Below are 18,319 nucleotides of genomic sequence, written 5' to 3'. Positions count from 1 at the left end.
GGAATACCATATTACAAAGGGGGAGTTTATTCTCCAACAAAAAGTCTTGGTTCCCTTTTCATTAAACAGAAAAATGGAAGGACTTTAAAAGCAACCACCCCCAGCACAACACAACTGCCCAGACGAACCCATGTGTGCACAGCCCCCAGGCCTGAACTCCAACTGTTTGTTTTGGTGCTCAAAAAGGCACTTAAAGATAAGAAAACAATTGTATTAAAAACCCACAACAAAGCAAAACAAAGAAAAATGAAAGGCAATAATTTAATAGAAAGACACTGGAATTTGTACCGTATGGTCAAAAGTAAGGGAGGAAATAAAACCCCTAATGAAGATGAGTTTGCTCTCAATTCATCTCAGAAAACATACAAAAAACAGAAAACTGGCAAAGTGAATGTTCTCCAGGAACTAAATGGAAACAAAAGTAATAATTACTGCAATGGACACACGGCACTCGTGCCAAATGGGTCCTTCCCCCCCAGCACAGGTCCCTGACCAGCCCAGCCTGGCTGAACATCTGCAGCCGCTGTGCCGGGCTGGGAGGTGGCCAGGGGCTGTGCCAGGAACGGGGACGATGGAGAAATAAACACCAACGTGAACCAAACGCCAAGGACGGTCACAGACAAGCACACACGCCGCCTGCCCTGCCACGCGGCAGGGAGGGACATGGGCAGAGCTGCTCCCCACGGGCTCTGCGAGGCGTGCCGGCGGCTTCGCTTCCCTTCGGGATTACTATTATTATTACTGGGTTTATTTTTACATCGAGCTACCTACTAAGTGCAAAGATTTGTTGAGTGGCATTGGCTTTATCTAACTGTAGCCTATTTTTGTACAGTTTACAGGTTAACAGTTACTTTCGAGCAGTTAAGCGAGTACAGCGATATTTACAGGGCTGGCAGTGCGCGGCGTGAGGGGACACGTGCGACGGGCACGGGACAGGCACCAGCCGGTCCCACGGCCCGCAACGTCACTCTGTGCCCGGAGCACAGGGGTGCAGCTGCGGAGGGGCAGATGTGGGGGTGCAGCTGGGCAAGTACAGCTGCAGAGGTACAGCTGTGAACGTGCAGGCAGCCTTGCGCGCGTGGCAGCTCCCCAGCCGAGGAGACGCCAGCCACGGCAGCACTGACGGGTTCTGCCGCCCTGCTCAGTGCCTCTGCTGCCTTCTGGAAGTCAGGCTGCTTCTCCTGCAGAGCCGAGGTCTGCAGCAGTGCTGGGGAGATGAGGGAGATGAGGGGGGGGACAAAGCAAAGCCCCCAGGCAGGGTAAGTGGCCGCTGGGTGAGTCAGGAGGGCTTGCAGGCGTCTTCGCCCAGGCACAGAGCAGCAGGATCAGAGATAGCAGGGAGGAAGGATGAATGTTAGGAGACATCAGCACGTGACCATGGGGAAGTGCCAAATCAAACCATGGGGCATTGCATGGAAATCTGTACAAGGAAAAGCTGCAGGAGAAGCACAGAGCATCTCTGAGTCAGTGCTTACAGAGGAGTCTGGATTATCACACAGGACCATGCAATCCCCAGCCTTCTGCATATTTTTTCTCTGGGTAAAATAAAATGTAGATTCCTTTGCATAAACTCAAACTGTTGTATTATATGGTACAGTACAGAAAGTGCAAAGTATCACCCATCAGATCAGTTTTGCATCTGATGTGGTCAAACACGGCTCATGCTTCTCATGCAGGACAACCACTCTGACCTGAGACCCCTACTCACTGCTCAGGCCTGACTCTCAAGAGACCATTGGGTTGGGTTTTGATAAAAAATAAACGAAAAAGCACGTGGGGAAAGGGAGGTGAAGAATCTCCAAACTCTGTAAGTTACTCCATGCTTTAGCACAGGTTTGGTCACTAGTCCTTGCTCACTCTGAGAAGTTGCAGAGAAGCAGCGTTCCACAGTCCCAGTGCAGCGCAGCGTCCTCCTCCTGCACGAGGGTGACAGCACACACCTCACTCTGTCCCACTCATGACACTCACTTCAGTCCATTCCCATCCATGGCACACACCTTGCTTTGTCCCTGCTGCCAGGGCATCGTGGCACATGAAGACATCTCAGGATTCAGGATTGGAAAGACTCCAGCCGGCCGGTCAGACATGGTCATGTATGGATTTCCAGCTCTTCTCCACAGCCCAGCAGTGGTGAACAGACCCCACTGTATTCCCATCCCTTTTCTTTTTTCAATGCCAAGAGGTACAGAAAATAAATTCCAGGATGGCCTTGTATTGCTTGACACATAGCTGCTGCAGTGTGAGCTTCCAGGTGCACACAGACAGCCTTGGAAACCCAGACCAACCCACTGTCTCAAGAGAGGACATTTCAGAGCCAGTTTCTGAGGTAAATCTACTGTTTTAAAAAGTCACTGAATTCTGTACACTTTGTTTTGAATATATACTTCTACACCGAGTGTGTTCTCCAGTGCCAACTCGTAGACCAGCCATCTCCTCCTGCTGCAGGACTGCAAGCTCGGGAAGTGTTTCTGCATGGATGGGGTGTGTGCACACCTATGTACATACACACGCACGTAGGTACAGCCCCAGGCCCAGGCCCCACACGTGTTTCCTTCCCCAGAGGCTCCCCAAGCGGGGCTCTGACCCCCCTGCCCACCCAGCGAGGCTCCGCCGCGCCCGCCCCGCTCCCGGCGTCCGGGTGCCGCTCTCCTGCCGCGGTCCCCGTGCCCCGGCCTACATGGTGCCCGATTTATCTGCCGAGCTGCTGGGGAACAGCTTCTCGGTGGGGGTGACGGCGGGGCTGCCCACCCCCGAGCTGCTGCTGCTGCTGGAGCGGTGCTGCACCACCGGCCGCACCGGCCGCATGGGCGGCGGCCGCAGCTGCGCCCCGGCCAGCCGGGCCGACAGCGCCGGCTTGAAGGTGGTCATCATCTCGGTGGTGGAGCTGCTGCTGCGCCGCATGGCCGCCTCGGGGTCCCGGATCAGGATGGTGTGCAGCGGGCTGGCGGGCTCCGAGTTGGCGGCGCCCAGCGGGGGGTTCTTCATGGGCTCCAGCGTGTCCAGGACCACGTCGGGCGCCTGCTTGGCCGTGTTCTGCCTCTCCAGCTCCCGCAGCTCGTTCAGCGCCGTGCTCATGGTCTTCTCGATGTCCTGGGAATGCCAAAGCAACGTCAGCGCTGTGCCACAGCACCACCTGCTCTCCCGCACTCCACCCCGCTGTCCTGGCATGCGTGTCTGCAGAGGGGGTCTCTGATCCAAGAGCTCCCAGGGAAAAAGGAGCTTTGGGAGAAGGTGTGAAGGCCAGACTGGCCGCACAAAGGTGCCCTGTGCTCCTCAGGTCAGCAGGAGCTTGGTCACCGGCTCCAAAGCGCACGAATCCTGAGCAGCAGGAGTGATGGGTGAACACCAGCCTGCCCACACAGCTCCCCCACAGCACTGAGGCTGGTTTTCCCTCACAAAGAGGCCCTGCAGTCTCCACTGGATGTATGGGCACTCTGATGCCCCTGTGCCCACAGGACACGTGGCAGGGACACACACACATGTTTATGGAGTGAGTGGCACAACAGCAGCTCACCACGGATATACGAGAGGCAGCAACAAGGCCTGAGGCAGCCGAGGAGAGGTTGGCTCCAGCCCCTCACTGCCCACCCACCTCCAGGCTCCACAGGGATCCCCCAGAAGGTGAACCCAGTTCAACCAGAAGTGCCCGTGCACAGGGAACTAGCTGCTGCCCATGGCTACAGTGCTGAGGTCTCCCGTACAAATGAAGAGGCCCTAGTTTGCCTTTGCCTAAATCCACCTTAACTTAATTAAGGCCACTAACTCAGCAAGACCATTGGAGAAGCAATTTAAGGCACCACAGTAAATTGTTTGAAAAGTCACTCTAGTTAACGCTGTCCTGGTGTAGTCAAGTCCTTAATTTTATAACACCTACAAAATGCTCAGTGAGCCTCAGGTAACATTCAAAGGATGAGCTGAAGGGAAATAACTATCAAGTTAGCTCCAATTCATTCTATTAAGCTCCTAAGAGGACGAGTGAAAATATTCTCCCAGAGAAGCCTCAGGACACCCAAACCCAGCAGCCCCACAAGCTTCAAGGTGAAAATGAACATCATCTGGGTGAGCATTTTTTCCAAGAACAACCCAACACAGTTGGGTGTGACAGGGGCACTGTAACCGTGTCTGAGGTGAAGGGGCTCCAGACACTCCCCAGTGAGCTCCCCTTCAGCCCTCTCACCTCAGCAAGAGCCTCTGCTTCCAGGGATTTCTGATCTCCAAGGCTGCTGTGCCGGGTGGACCCACAGGTCGATCTCAGAGGGTGGCTGTCAGCCAAGGCCTTCCTGTCTGGGAAGTTGATGCTGCCCGCGCTGCCGAACGTTGCCATCCTGCGCTTCTCAGGACTCTCGATCCTGCCCCTGTTGAGGGGGATCTTGTGGGGGCTGCTGGGGCAGGCTGCTGCTCGAGGAGGGGTGTCTAGGCCAGGCCCCATCCCTCGGGGTGGGCTGTGGGTGTCCCCCCCGCTGCGGCGCCGGGGGATGGCTGCACCATCAGACCTCAATCTCACCCTGCAAAGAATCCAGCACGGCACCAGGTCAGCGTCTGTCAGCCCCACCGCGGCTGGCCACACGCTGCAAGGCAACTGCTCAGCCCTGAGCCCAGCTCAGACCAAACTCCAGCCTTCCAGCTTCAGAAGACTCAGGCAAGAGGGAAGACAAATACTTTAGCCAGCACCAAGAAAGGGACAGCATCAAATCATAAGAGTAGTTTGGGTTGGAAGGGACCTCAAAGGTCATCTTGTTTCAACCCCCTTCCACTATCCCAGGGCCCCTGTATCCTCCGTAACTGTTAAATCCCCATTAGCAGTGCACATGAAATCCCCTCCAAGCTCCTGTTACCCTGCAGTGCTTACTAGAGCTTTCCCTCCCATCGTGCCCTACCCCACACACCGACTGTCCACACCTGCGTCAGCGACACCTCCACGGTCACAGGAATGTGACTTACCTGCCCATCACTCCCCCAAAGCCGTAGTCCATGATGTGATCTGTCGGAGACTGGATGTCATTCTTGGAGGAGGCTTTATCGTCCAGCAGCGGCCCGCTGCTCGCCTCGCTGTCTGCCTTCTGGCTCAGGCTGTCAGAGAACGCATCGTCCCTGGGGAGAGGACACCACACCAGTGACAGGGCTGTGCCCCGGGGAGCCACGCCGATCTGAACATCACCGCCTCAGCAGCTCCACACTCTTAACTGGAGCTGCACCACGGCCACCACTTCACTGGGAACCTGGAAACAGTGCACATCTGCCTTCCCATCCCCTGTGATGTGTGCCACTGTGATGACTCCAGATACAGTACTTGTAAGAGAAGCAGCACCTGCAAAGGGCCCTGGGATCGGCCCACAGGCCAGGTGAGCACTGAACAATCCAGGTCAATGCTCACAGGGACAAGGCCGGTGGTAAGCCTGGGTCACACCACGCTGGGGAGTCAAAGAGAGATGGGGTCCAGGTACACTGAGGTACAATGTTTAGTACTGGTCTTTATCAGCCCAAATGAGAAACAAATGGAGCCAACACACAGACAGGGAGACGTGAACAGGCGCAGATTCCTCACCAAAGTCATTAAACAAACTGCAAAACCGACTGATTATTTTAGGTGACTGAAGTGGACCTCGTGCAAGTACGTGATTTTAACAACCCTCACTTTACTCACATGTCTTGCACCACGATGTACTGGTGGGGAATGAGCCCGTCCACCCCGTTGTGTCTCCCTTCCCACCAGTCTTCCGACGCCCGATGGTACAGCAGGAGTGAGGCCCCTTTCTTGAAGGAGAGCTCCCGTGGAGATCGGCCAATGTAGTCAAACTTGGCTATGGCTTCAATCTGCTCCACCTCTGCACAGGAGAGAGGCACAGCGAGAGCAGCTCAGTTCAGGCACACAAGGGAGGCTGAGCCCTAGAGAGCCACCTCACCAGAGCAGCGGGGCTGCTGCCGCCCAGCGTCCCCGGAGCAGCTCACACTGAGCACAAGCCTTCTTGGTTTCAGACTGATCAATTCTTATTGTTGTTCCAGGCTTTCTGGGACCTCTCTCAGACTCATAAACTACCGACAATTACAAACAGCTACAAAGCAGATGGGGAGCAGCAGGAATCCCCTCTGTGCATATGGCACCCTCACCCACATTCCCACTTTCCGCCTTTGGTTACAGAAACCCATTATCCTCCAGCCTGAGATTCTGTCAAGCCATGTCAGATGCTGTGATCAAACCCCACTTACCTTCTCCTCCCTTCCTTATCCTGGAGACAGTTTGGCCTGAATTATTGATGAGCAACTAATGCCCCTTTGGGGATCCCCATGGAAATAATGATACCAGCTCCAGCCAGGCAGCTGCTCTGCACCCCGCCATCTGCAGCACTCTGCCTCACTGTTTCCCCACTTTTCCTAATGTGAGCTCTACCAAACACCTGTGACTCACAAACTGGGAGCTCAGGGCCTGAAACACAGGAGGGCTGAGGCAGAACTTCACTTTGGAAGGTCATGAGCACACCAGGGTCCTCTAAGCCTCTGGCCAAGGGTGTCACAGCAGGAGCTGCTGGGACACCCAGGGGCACTGAGGAGCCTGTGAAAGAGCCTGGCTCGTATGCAGATCTGTTTCCAGCTGGGGAACACTGAATCCTAAAGAAACCATTGCAACAACTGCAAAGCAGCAACAGTGTCTCTCTCCTCATTAACCAGAGCGACCCACACTGTGCGTTGCTTGGGTGGCAGAACTGCTGCCACTCCCCTGCCACTGTTGGAGCATTAGCATGCCTGGATTATCTGAGACACTGGATCACTTCAATCCCCACCTGGGGACTGGCAGACAGAAAGTGACAGCAAAACAGGGCAAGCCCCCCCAGTTCCTCCAGACCTGCCTCATTCTCATTAAACTGGAAACTTGCTCTGCCCATTACTGACTGTGGGCTCAGCAGCCATCAGTGTGTGACCCGACACTCTGCTCAGGAACCAAACCCACGTGGAGGAGGGGACACCAAAGGAGGACACTGCATCAGACCCTTGCCCCATTCCAGCCCACCTGGGACGGGCCAGGCCACTTCAGCAGATTCATGTTCCCCACCTTAAGCAAGCCCCACATGAGGGCAGAGTGTCAGGGAACACCACAGGAGGATCAACACAGAGTGTTCTGGAGGAGACAGAGCCACGAGGGCTCCCACAGCCATGACACAACGCTGAGCTACCAGCAGGGAGTGTATGCAGGGCAAGGGGGAGAGGGAATATGTAAATCCACAAAATACAGCTGCTCCTCTGCCCTACACTTGGCACCACAGTTAATCACTCGGAAACCCCAATCGGAGCCATTAACGTGGCCACCCAAGTGTGAAATTGGCTGCACAGCAGCTCCCCTGCCTCCCTCTGCCAGGCCTGTCGGCTCCTGTCTGGAGCTGAGAGCAGGCCCGGAGCTGCCTGGCCCTGTGTGCCCTTCCCTGTGCCCGGAGCTGCCTGGCCCACCATGCCCTTCCCTGTGCCCTTCCCTGTGCCTTTCCCTGTGCCCGGAGCTGCCCAGCCCTGCGTGCCCTTCCCTGTGCCCTGAGCTGCCCAGCCCTGCGTGCCCTTCCCTGTGCCCAGAGCTGCCTGGCCCACCATGCCCTTCCCTGTGCCCAGAGCTGCCTGGCCCACCATGCCCTTCCCTGTGCCCTTCCCTGTGCCGTTCCCCCAGCCGTGGCCCCGCTTGCCAGGTGAGCCCTTCCTCCTCCCCACAGCCTCGCAGGGCAGGTGTGTGCCAGGGCAGCAGCAGCTGTCGGAAGCAGAAGGTGCTCAGCTCCACAGGCCCTTCCAACGCAGCCAGCCCTGCCGTGCTTGCCCAGCCACGGAGTGCCAGCGGCGTTTCCCAAACGCCCGCCCGCAGCTGGAGCTGCTGGCACGCAGGGAGCACAGCGCTGCCTCCTGCTGCAGCCCAGCCCTGCCTGCAGCCAGCCCGTGCAGCCTCTGCTGCATGCACAGCTCTGCAGGCACGGGCCCAGCCCGGCTCGGTCCCCTCACCATCGTCGCTGGTGTGCGGCTCCGTCCCGTTGTCGTGGTCCACTTCATCGATGGTGCCCGGCTCGCTGTGCGGGCTGTCACTGCAGAGGAACACACATGGCTGTCACACAGCAAATGACACTGCTCCTGACACACTCAGCACACCTAATGCTGCCCAGGGAGGAGGTGGCGTGCCCATCTCTGGAGGTGTACAAGAAACGACTGGATGTGTCTAGGCAGCAAGGTGGTGTTTGGTCAAAGGTTGGACTCGGCCTTGGAGGTCTATGCCAACCTAACCAATTCTGTGATTTGTGATTCTCTGATTTCAAATCACAGCAGATCCCTGAACTCGCTGAGAACAGCAGACACTCACACCATGATCACCAGGCCCAGAATGTCACATTCTGCTGGCTCTTGTGTCTTTAGTAGAGTTTGACAAAACTAACACAAAGTGACAGCAAGTTAAATGTCCCATTCCCTAATTCACAGTGAGCCTTTGCTTTAGCTCCTCTGCTGCACCAGGAAGGATGGTGGCAGGTGACTAGTATAAGGCATGAGAGGTCTCAGGAATGTATGAGATTTGTAGAAAATCAGCTCAAGTATGCTACTGATCCTGGTTTGTTAAACCCAGACCTGAATGTTGGGCTAGAATTCCAGCAACAAAGAGAACTGGAAGGTTTGGGGTAACCTTGGGCCAAGGGATTTCATCCAACCAGCAAATTATGACAGAACTTTGGGTCTTTACTCAAAATTTCCAGCCTAGGAGGAATTTGGATAGAATTTACCTAAAATTCTGTTTTGCTGAACACGCTTCTGTAGATCTGCAGCTCAAAAAAACCTTCACTAGGTATGAGTATTTGCCCTGGAAAAAGTTTCTTCTGATGTATATTTCTGAGGTTTAACATACTGAGTCAACACAAGAAAATGAAATACCCGGTGAAACTGCCTGCTCTGACTGGTAAGACTCAATCAAATGGCTCAGTGTGTAAGAGCCTCTCGGCCTGATGATGTCTGAACCCAGGAACCCTGCAGAGAGCTCACCAGTACTCCTCCCCTCCGGTCATGCACTTCTCGTAGACAGGCCCTTCCAGCTCTCGGTGGCTGGGGAAGATGCCCTCGTGGTGAATGATGATGGTTTTGATGACCTCATTGACGTGGGCCTGGCAGGACACCGGATCCTGCCCGTCAGGAATGTGCATCAGCGTGGGCCCGAAGCAGATGGCCAGGTTGTAGGGATCCATCATGTTCTCATCGCTGTACTGCGACAAGCTGCAAGCACACGTGTGAGGGAGCTGCCGTGCCACCTTCTGCTAGCTGGGAAAACCTCCCACCGGAGCGCGCCGCCCCGGAGCCCAGCGCCCCAGGACACACTGCCCTGGAGCCCAGCGCCCCGGAGCCCACCGCCCTGGGACGCACCACCATGGAGCCCACTGCCCCGGAGCCCAGCGCCCCAGGATGCACTGCCCCGGGACACGCCGCTCCGGAGCCCACTGCCCCAGAGCCCACCACCCCGGGACGCACCACCATGGAGCCCACCACCCCGGGACGTGCCGCCCCGGAGCCCGCCGCCCCAGAGCCCACCGCCCTGGGACGCACCGCCCTAGAGCCCACCACCCCGGGACACACCACCATGGAGCCCACTGCCCCAGAGCCCACCGCCCCAGGACACACCACCCCAGGACACACCGCCCCAGGACACACCGCCCCGGGACACACCGCCCCAGGACACACCACCCCGGGACGCACCACCATGGAGCCCACCGCCACCGAGCTGTCCCTTCCCGGCACAGCCACGGCGCAGCAAGGCCGGGAAGAACCGAGGCACGACTCCCCATGGCAGCGCCAGAAGGGACTCGTGCAGCAAAACGGGGACGCCCTGGCAAAGGGGACGGCAAGGAGGAACTTGGTGAAGCAGGAAAACAGACTCACTGGTTAAGGAAAGCAAAGAGGTATCTCATGACCACGATGACAGCCCGAGGCAGAGTGACAATGATCTGCTGGATCTGGTGCACTCTCTCTGCAGGGTTCTCAATTTCTGGAACACAGGGATAGAAAGCACATCCTTAAAAACCTTTTCAGGACCAGACAGCTCAGCACCAGAGGGACTTGCTCCAGATCTAGTGGCCCAGTAAGTGAGGCAAACAAAAGCCTGTCTCCAGAGGTCATCTGTAAGTCTGGCACTAAGGTGCAGGAAGAGAATGGGGGACACTGCTCCTCCAGCAGGGAATTCATATGTTCAGATGCAGTATGAACAGCAAATAAAGACATTTCCGTGGGTTTATTTTTAAAATAAATGTTTATGCATTATTCATTTCATTCCTCAACAACTCCTCTGTTCCTCAAAAGCCTGAGTCAATGTGGCACTGAAAACAGAGCACTGCTTCATTTTCTAGGGCAGATTTTTAAATGAGGTTTTTATTCAGGTTACCCTTCTGGGTTATGCACTGGATCCTTCTGAGCCCTTCTGCTCCCATCTCCTGCTGCTCTGAACAGGAATTAGGAGCTCCTAGGAAACAGGCTATCTGAACCAGTGCTGAGCCAGTACTTTCAGATTGGCTGCTCTCCACTCCACAGGGCTGCAGAGCCCGGAGCTGCCATCAGACACCTGCTCCCTCCCAAGGGAAGGGGTGGCTCAGGGCTGTCCTGCCCTAAGCTAGCCCTGTGCTCTCCAGAGAGTTAATCCTGTGGCTGCTGTTGCACAGGAAGCAGAGGACAAGCACCAGAGCTTTTCTGGAGCAGGCAGATCACACAGAAGTGCTTGTTCTGCCTCAAACTATGCCATTTGCTAATCACAATAAAGTTGCTAATCACAATAAAGTTGCTAATCACAATAAAGTTCACTGACAACATGTAGCTAGGCTGCCATTTCATCAAAATTCTGAGCAAAATCTGGCCTCAATACCAAGATGGAAAGCTTTGTAGTATTTCACATGGGGAATTTTTCCATTTGATTTATCCCATTATTGCCTGCTGGGCTCTCTAATGTTTCTGTTTGGTTTTACAAAAGAGGATATTCCTTAAAAAAAACCCCAACTAAATACAAACTGGATAAAACCCTATGCCAATAGATATCTCTTCTGACACCCAGAGGAACAAACTCTCAAAACACTTGCATTTCTTCTGGAGCAAAATGTTTCAACTGGGCACATGGAATTAACAGGGTACCAATGACCACTGCACACACAAGGACAGCCCCATGTGGACTCTGGAAAGTGCTTTTTGACCTGTCTATTGCCCTTGTGCCTTTGAGGAGCTTCCACATAAACCCCCAGCCCTCCAAGAGCAAAAGGAAAAGTTCTTCCCCCTGCTTAGGCTGAGACACTAAGTGTGCAGCCCGTGTTTATGTGTGTTTGTGTGGCACAGACAGCTGCACTGCAGGGCAGATTTTTAACAGGAACAAGGCATTTAAATTTATTTTATATCTATCCTTAATCAAAAGGTTGCAAGAGCAGCAGGAAGAGAAAGATGAGGAAAAGGAAGATTCTTGTAAAAATGGGAAAAAGAGAGAGATAAGAGAATAAGACCCAGAAAATTAACAGATTATGTTTGCAAAAACATTCCCAAAAGCTTAATAAATTATGCAAACTTGCATTAATTAGGGATGGTCAAACACAAGTCTATGTGCAAGCACACAGGCAGCCACGTCACCAAGCACATTCTGGCACCAGAGGGGACCCATCCCCTTCTCCCAGGCTGTGCCCTCAGGCTTCCAGCTCTGCAGCCCCTGTGGAGGGCAGCCAGAGAAAGCACAAGCCAAACTGCAAATCCCTGTCCAGGGCATGGAACTGGTGCAGAACCACCTTCCTTTGTCTGTCCCACATGAGTGCTGTGCTGCTTTACACATCAAAACTGAATAGCAACAGTGAATGTCCTAAAGCTACTACATAAAACAACTGTTCCTGAGAAATCAGAACGCATTCCTCTGCTCTGGTACAGGCCCATCCCTGTGCCATCCCTCCAGGCATCACCTGCCTCCCTCAGCATCACCAGACCCCAGCAGTTATGAACATGCACGTTCAGAAGGGGGAAAGCACCATGGGCAGTGAAGCCAAGAGCAGGCCTTGAGCAGATGTTCCCCTGTTGGTGCCCCTAGAGCTGAGACACCCCAACCCCAAACGACCCCAGCATCTCTCCTGTAACGTGAAATCACCCCGTAGCCAAAATGGGCAGCACTTCCATCACCTCTGAAACTTCAAGGTCATTGTGCCTCCTTCGTTCCCCCAGAGAAGAAATTTCCCCTCTCCCTCCCGCCAGTGCTGCCAGTGCACACTCCTGACATCCTTTCCTAGCAGCTCCCACTGCCCACCTGCCACCCTCCTCACAGCAGAAACCCCTGTCTGCAAACTCCGCACCTGCCCCCATCTAGTGCTTCTCTCGTCCCACCCAGTTCTCCACGAAGAGCTGTCACAAGTACTTACTTATAGTAGATATCAAATCTTGAAACCTTTCCTTAGGAAAGAGGGGGTTTTCCAGTCCTCGGAAATACAGCTTCAAGACTCCAGCCACCGAGTTAATGTCTCGCTCGTTCTGGTCATCAGCGAGGGGGTCTTCACCTGCCCAGAGAAAAGGTTTTATATCCTGCATCACCATCAAGCTGGACTAACACAAGTGGTTTTCCTCTTGTGGAACACCCAAATTTCCCAGGGTTCAGAAACCCTCCTCATGTGCAATGGCAATGCTGATTTTTCCTGAAAACTAGTTTTACTGGGGGATTTCAAACCTTTCCTGAGGACAAGGATGATATTGGTTGTTTCTCCTTCACCATTTCCAGCTCAGTGCATTCCTTCCATTTACAGCACCAGCCCAGAAAGCTGAGGAGGTCTGAATGACACTGAGTGAGAGGCTGAGAGGACAGGCTTGGCTGGAGGATAAATTGCACCTCTGGAATGGACCCAATGGCTCTGGATAGCTTTGTACTGCCTTAAATCTGTGAAAGGCTTTCAGTGCCCCCGAGACTTGGGTACTAATTCATCTTAAATTGGATGTGCAAATCCTCCAGCCTTTGACAATCCTAACACTGCCTTATCCATTGGCCCATCCACCTTCATCCTGATCCTTCCAATGCTGCTCAAGGATTAAGGGTCACTATTTCCAGCAGGACTGTCCCTGTCACAGCTCCCCTCCACTCAGGACAGCAGGACTGCTTTCCCTTTCTCACTGGCCTGGCATCCTGAGGGTGATTTTCTCAGCAGATTCAGGCACCTCCACAGCCAGCACTGGCACCAGGTGCAGGGAATGCTGTGCCTCCCTTGGCAAACTGCTGCAGGAAGGATGGACAAGGGTCCCCAGCAAACTCTTTTATGGCTCTTGTGTTTTTAATGACTGTGGAAAAGACCTCTGCACGCACCCCTACTTCTCATACTCCTTCCCTGGGTAACTCTTCACTACTGCCAGAGACACAACACTGGGAAAGCCAGAAGGGATAAAACCTGCTCATGTCTCACAGCACAAAGGGCTTTAACACAGGCTTTACACCCTGGTAATGCACCCAGCACACACCACCTCCCACAAGGATCCCTGCTCAGGCAGGGCATCCTGCTGTGCCTGCACACCCCAGCTACACACCTCTCTCAAACGAGTTCTTGATGTCGTTGACTTCCACCTGGGAGCCAGGGACTCTGAAGATGCCCTGTTGCTGGAGGCCTGGAAGAGAACAGTGCTTTAGGAGAGATTTCTGGAACTGCTGGGCAATACCTGCAGGCCAAAACAGCAGAACCCAGGGTCGATGCACCAGACAGGCTTGGACCAAGCAGGGACAGCCTGCTGCACCTCACTTCTGCTCATATTCTCCAGCAAGGTGCTGAAAGGGCTCGTGGCCCAAGTGAACAATTTAACCTGGGCACGTGCTGGTAAAACCTCACTGCTGGCCAGTCAGCCAGTGCCACTGGAATTCTAAGCTGAGCCCATGGGAACAGAGTGCAGGCACCCCAGGAGTTCCCTGCTGGCTCTCACTGCTCACAGGACAATAAAGTGCTTTATTCCTTGGCAGGCTCCTGGGGCTATACTGAGCCAACTCACCATACAGATTGATGTAGCGGATGCAGCTTTCTACGACAAGTGGAATGGCCTGACCTGAATCCTTCAGGAAAGGAAAGGAAAAGAGAAAAAGTTACTGGTTTATTGCTAAAGCATGGGAAATGCATTAAAGATTTCAAAACCAGAGATTTGAAAATTAATGCTGTGGAGTTTAGTAAGAGGACAGGCAGGAAAGGAGGTGTTACAAACATGGAGCCATCAAAGAGCGCTGAGGATAACCATGTACAGCCAAAAACGCCCAAGAAAGCTGTCAGTGAAGTGTGTGAAACATTGCTGCTCCTTGTCTGGCTCAGACAGGAGACTGCCACGAGGGATCACAGCTATTCCACCCCAAAGGTGGAACACTGAGCTCAAATAAAACTTGTGCTATACCTGGCTGATGGAACAAGCTGCCCGTAACACAGCTTACAACAGTATTTCCACCAAAGGAAAGAGCCATTGTCAGCAGGTGCTAAAAAACCCAACAAACACCACTGGGTATGGAATGAAGGGCCTGAGTCTGAACCAGTGGTGAATTCTGGCTTCTTCCCAGGCCCCTTGTGGCAGAAGCTCAAGGGGACTGTAGGCCACGCCTGACAGCCCAAGTGGACACATTTCTCTTTGGGATTCTGGTGGTTTTTCCAGCAGAGCACAGTGGCATCTCTGGGCAATTCCCTCTGTCTCACAGATGGGTCTCCAGTAAGTACCTGATTCCTCGTTCGTGCATTCCTCCTTCCTCTGAGCACAAAAAAAGCAGCAGAGTGGAAAAAAGAGAATAGATTAAGCAGGGATAAGTTCAGTTAGAGGTAAGCATCTCCTTCGGAGGCCATGAATGCTCAAATGCAATGGCAGCTTAGCAAGGGCCAACACAGGCCTTTGGGATGCCCACCCTCCCTCCCAAACCCCTTGGGCACGCTGCACCCCAGCCTCAGCGACCTGCAGCGACAGCCTCTCGGATTTCCTCCCTGTCTGAACCTGTGGCCTTCCCAGGAGCCCAAGGAGAGGGACAGGCCTTGCCTGGGGCACAGGCAAGGCTCTGAGGGGGGCACGGGGCAGCCATGGGGGCACTGGTGACCAGGGGACACCTGGGCAGCTGCCAATGGGAGGCTGTACACCCCAAGGGCAGGCAGCCGTCCCCCAGAGGGTCTCTGCTAGCACGGGACCCTCCTGCTCAGATGGATTTCCAGAGCAGGTAATTCCTCCTCCTCAGTGCTGAACAGGCTGGGATTTAATGAGCATTACTTTTTTAAAAACCAGTTTAAGTCAGGAGTAATCACAAATCCTAACGGGATTACAGGCTTTGCCGGCGGGGCCAGCACTCCCCGTGCTGGTGCTGTGCACAGACCCTGCCCTCGGGCTTAGGGCTGGGCTGGAGGCAGTAAACCCCAGCCAGATGACACCTATTAGTCACCTAATCCAGCAGTGTGTCTTTACAGCTTCCCAAAGTGTTTTCACTGAAGCTTTCTCCAGAGCAGGATTACAGGACAGCACTGCCCGCAGCTGGCAGGGGATGAGCCAGCTGGGCTGGGGGTCACTGATGTATTTCTGTGCAAGGCTGAGGGTCACCTGTCTGCCCTCCAACAGGAGTTCTACCCCAGGCTGGCAGTCCTTGAAAGTGGGAAACACTTTCTGGGGTAATTTTTTCTTCCTTCTCAGCCACAAGGATGGATGACCATCAAAAAGAGGAAGGGGGGTGTGCCTGTTGCTCCTCTGAGGGCTGGGCTGAGCTTGTGTAATCGTTCTTCCCAGGATGGGTAGCAGCAGCAGGACAATGAGGACACTCAGCCAGGACTGCCTCACAGTGCACATGGCCACCAGCCATGGGTGGGGTCTGGGGCACGCAGCTGATGGGGCAGGAACACCAAGAACATGAGGGGAGCTATGGAGAGAAATCATCACCGAGGCAAAGCCGTGCTGGCCGCACCAGCTGGGTGCAGGTGGGCCAGAGGGACCCCTGAGGATGGCAAGCAGCCAGGACAGGAAAGCCACCATTCCATTCCCAGCGTTCACAGACACTCCTACTGCAAGCCAGCAAGTACCTTAATGAATGTTTCCATATTGCCGTTAAAGAGTTTATGATTATAGACTGAGAGAGGCCTAGGTCTCCTCATTTTCTGTGGCTTAGGGGGAAGACATGGGGGCCTGGGAGAAAATGGAACAAAATAAATCAACAAAACACCAACATAAATGCAAAGACAGGGTGAGATCTCACAGGCTATAACTGAGAATAAGAAATCAAGCAGAAGAGTCCCTCTGTGAGGATGTGATGTGCGGCTCCACGCACGCTGCAGCCACCGACACCGACGTGTCCCACACAGACACCACTCCAGCAGGGAACCAACAGCACTGGTGGTCAGCTGGATTCAACACCTGCCTCCCACCACCGCCAGCTCAGTGCTCCCTCAGCCTGAAGAGGCACCGAGAGCAGCTGAGGAGATACATCCAAAATAAACCACAGCTACCCCAGGAAACGCTGGCGTAGTCCTGTTTGTTCCTAAGCAGATTTCATTCTGCTCACAGAAAGAGGCCAGAATGAGGACAGTGGGAATGCCTCCACATTGCTGAATCTGACTTCTGTTTGGAATCCCAGGGATGGGGATGACCCTCCCACTGCTAGTGACCCAGAGGGCAGGGAAGCCTGTGACAGGTTTCAGTGCAGTGCTGAGGACACTGGACTGCTATTCCCAGTCCAATTCCTCTGGATAATGAAGGACATTCAGTGTCTAGATCTAGAAAAAGGAGAAAAACACTACAAAATCCCAAACAGATTTCTGCCCTGCCCCCTGGCCCAGGCTGTACTGATGTCTGCAGGGGAGAGAACATGACTGCAAACACACACAAAACCGGGTGCTGGGAGCCTTCATGCAGAAGATCTCATGGAACAGACATGGACACTTCACAGGGACAGCAGGGGTCTGCTGGTTCCTTAATCAGATGCCTCTAATTAAGCAACTTGACTCTACACTGCTACAGCTTCCAGCCACTCCTGTGAGGGGTAACTGAGGAGCAGAGGTGATGCTGCCCTTGGGAGCAGCCCTGCCCCACACACTGCAGGGACTGTGCCTGCAGCCCCCAGCCAGGGCCCTGCACTCACACCTGGGGCCCCAGGGCACCGGGGAGCAGGGCCATTTCAGCTCCTCAGAGTGCCACACTGCACAGCCCCTGCTCTCTGAAGGTCCCTGTCTGTCCTGACAGCACCTCGGTGCCCTGCCCTGATGCCACTGGGGCTGGTGCTGGCAGCACAAGGAGCCTCCTTCCTGCCTGGCAAGGCAGCCCAGGCTGCACCATCTGCTTCACCACTTCTGACAGGGAACGGAGCTTTTTCTTGCTGGTATTATGGATTTTATTAAACACAAACAAGGTTGGAACAAGCTGACACACAGAGAGGCCGTGCACATTCTAGGGAGCTGTTTGGAGGCTTTGCTGGCCTGTGTCAGAGCACCAGCACACTCCAAGCAAGCCACTGCAGCTCTGTGGAGATGCTTCACGGACTGGACACGGATCAAATCCTCCTCCCTGTCACATTTGCCCCAGCCCTATCTCCTGCAGTAGAGGGATGAAGCCTGTGATACAGGCATGCTCTGCACTCACAGGTAAAGCAGCCAGAGCTGGGAGAGGATTTCAGGGACATATTAAAGTCCTCAAAGGAAGAGGGATGGCAGGGAGTCAGTGGACACCTTTGTGTCACCCTGTCTGAACACAACCCCACCTCAGCTACGCTCCAGGGCATTGCACTGTGCTGACAAAGCTCATCCAGGCACATCAGAGCCAGGCAGCCAGAAACCACACTGCAGCAGAACCAAGGGCTGCTTGCCATCCCCCTGATCCCAGCACTCCAGGCCATGCAGCTGGGAAGCAGGATGTGGGGCACAGGGACTGCCAGCCTGCCAGCACAGGGGGGCTGGAGGTGGGTAACTGAACCCCACCAAGCTGCACCAGTAGCAAAGCAAACCCCTTCCCACAGCCCCCTCCTGCCAGCGCCAGCCCTCCCCAGGAGCAAGTAAGGGGAAGAAAGTGCTCACCTGGTTGTTCCACACTCAGCCCTTTCACCTGTAAGAAACACAAGATCCCATCATCCCTCCACATCAGCCACCAGCAAAGGACTGCAGGGCACAGCTGCACAGGAGCTCACACCCGCACTGCTGGTTCCTACACCCCAAGGAAAGGCTTCCAGCAGAGAGAAGCTGCATTTGGGGAGCAGAGATGGCCACCTGGTGCCCCCACCATTAAAAGACAGATTAGAAATCTGGAGGGAGAAGAGGGAGAGGAAGGAAAGAGGCAGAGGGTGGGAATGAATGACAATCTCTGCTGCTGGAGAAGTAACCCAGCACTTCAGCACACAGTATCAGATTCA

General features: G+C 54.3%; 1 protein-coding gene across 3 annotated transcripts in view; it reads right to left on the bottom strand.

Annotated features, from left to right (window-relative positions):
- Nucleotides 1-241: 241 nt before the first annotated feature.
- SRGAP3 (SLIT-ROBO Rho GTPase activating protein 3) overlaps nucleotides 242-18,319 on the bottom strand; it is a 73,247-nt gene continuing 55,169 nt past the window's right edge. Inside the window, exons 11-22 of one of the 3 annotated variants that reach the window (XM_053989248.1) lie at nucleotides 17,988-18,015; nucleotides 14,673-14,703; nucleotides 13,969-14,029; nucleotides 13,516-13,593; nucleotides 12,369-12,503; nucleotides 9,880-9,985; nucleotides 8,992-9,219; nucleotides 7,972-8,051; nucleotides 5,645-5,825; nucleotides 4,942-5,091; nucleotides 4,178-4,505; nucleotides 242-3,090 (exon numbers count right to left, since the gene is read on the bottom strand). In XM_053989248.1, the coding sequence (XP_053845223.1) occupies nucleotides 2,674-3,090; nucleotides 4,178-4,505; nucleotides 4,942-5,091; nucleotides 5,645-5,825; nucleotides 7,972-8,051; nucleotides 8,992-9,219; nucleotides 9,880-9,985; nucleotides 12,369-12,503; nucleotides 13,516-13,593; nucleotides 13,969-14,029; nucleotides 14,673-14,703; nucleotides 17,988-18,015 (1,823 nt within the window). In that variant the 3' untranslated portion in view covers nucleotides 242-2,673. Of the gene's footprint in view, nucleotides 3,091-4,177; nucleotides 4,506-4,937; nucleotides 5,092-5,644; nucleotides 5,826-7,971; nucleotides 8,052-8,991; nucleotides 9,220-9,879; nucleotides 9,986-12,368; nucleotides 12,504-13,515; nucleotides 13,594-13,968; nucleotides 14,030-14,672; nucleotides 14,704-16,004; nucleotides 16,108-17,987; nucleotides 18,016-18,319 lie in introns of those variants that run through there. The other 2 variants (XM_053989247.1, XM_053989249.1) reach the window with 2 other exon arrangements.

Source organism: Vidua macroura, chromosome 13 (assembly GCF_024509145.1).
Source record: "Vidua macroura isolate BioBank_ID:100142 chromosome 13, ASM2450914v1, whole genome shotgun sequence".
NCBI classification, from domain to species: Eukaryota; Metazoa; Chordata; class Aves; order Passeriformes; family Viduidae; genus Vidua; species Vidua macroura.
The sequence above is the reverse complement of the archived record's forward strand: the minus strand, read 5'-3'. Positions and strand labels throughout refer to the sequence as shown.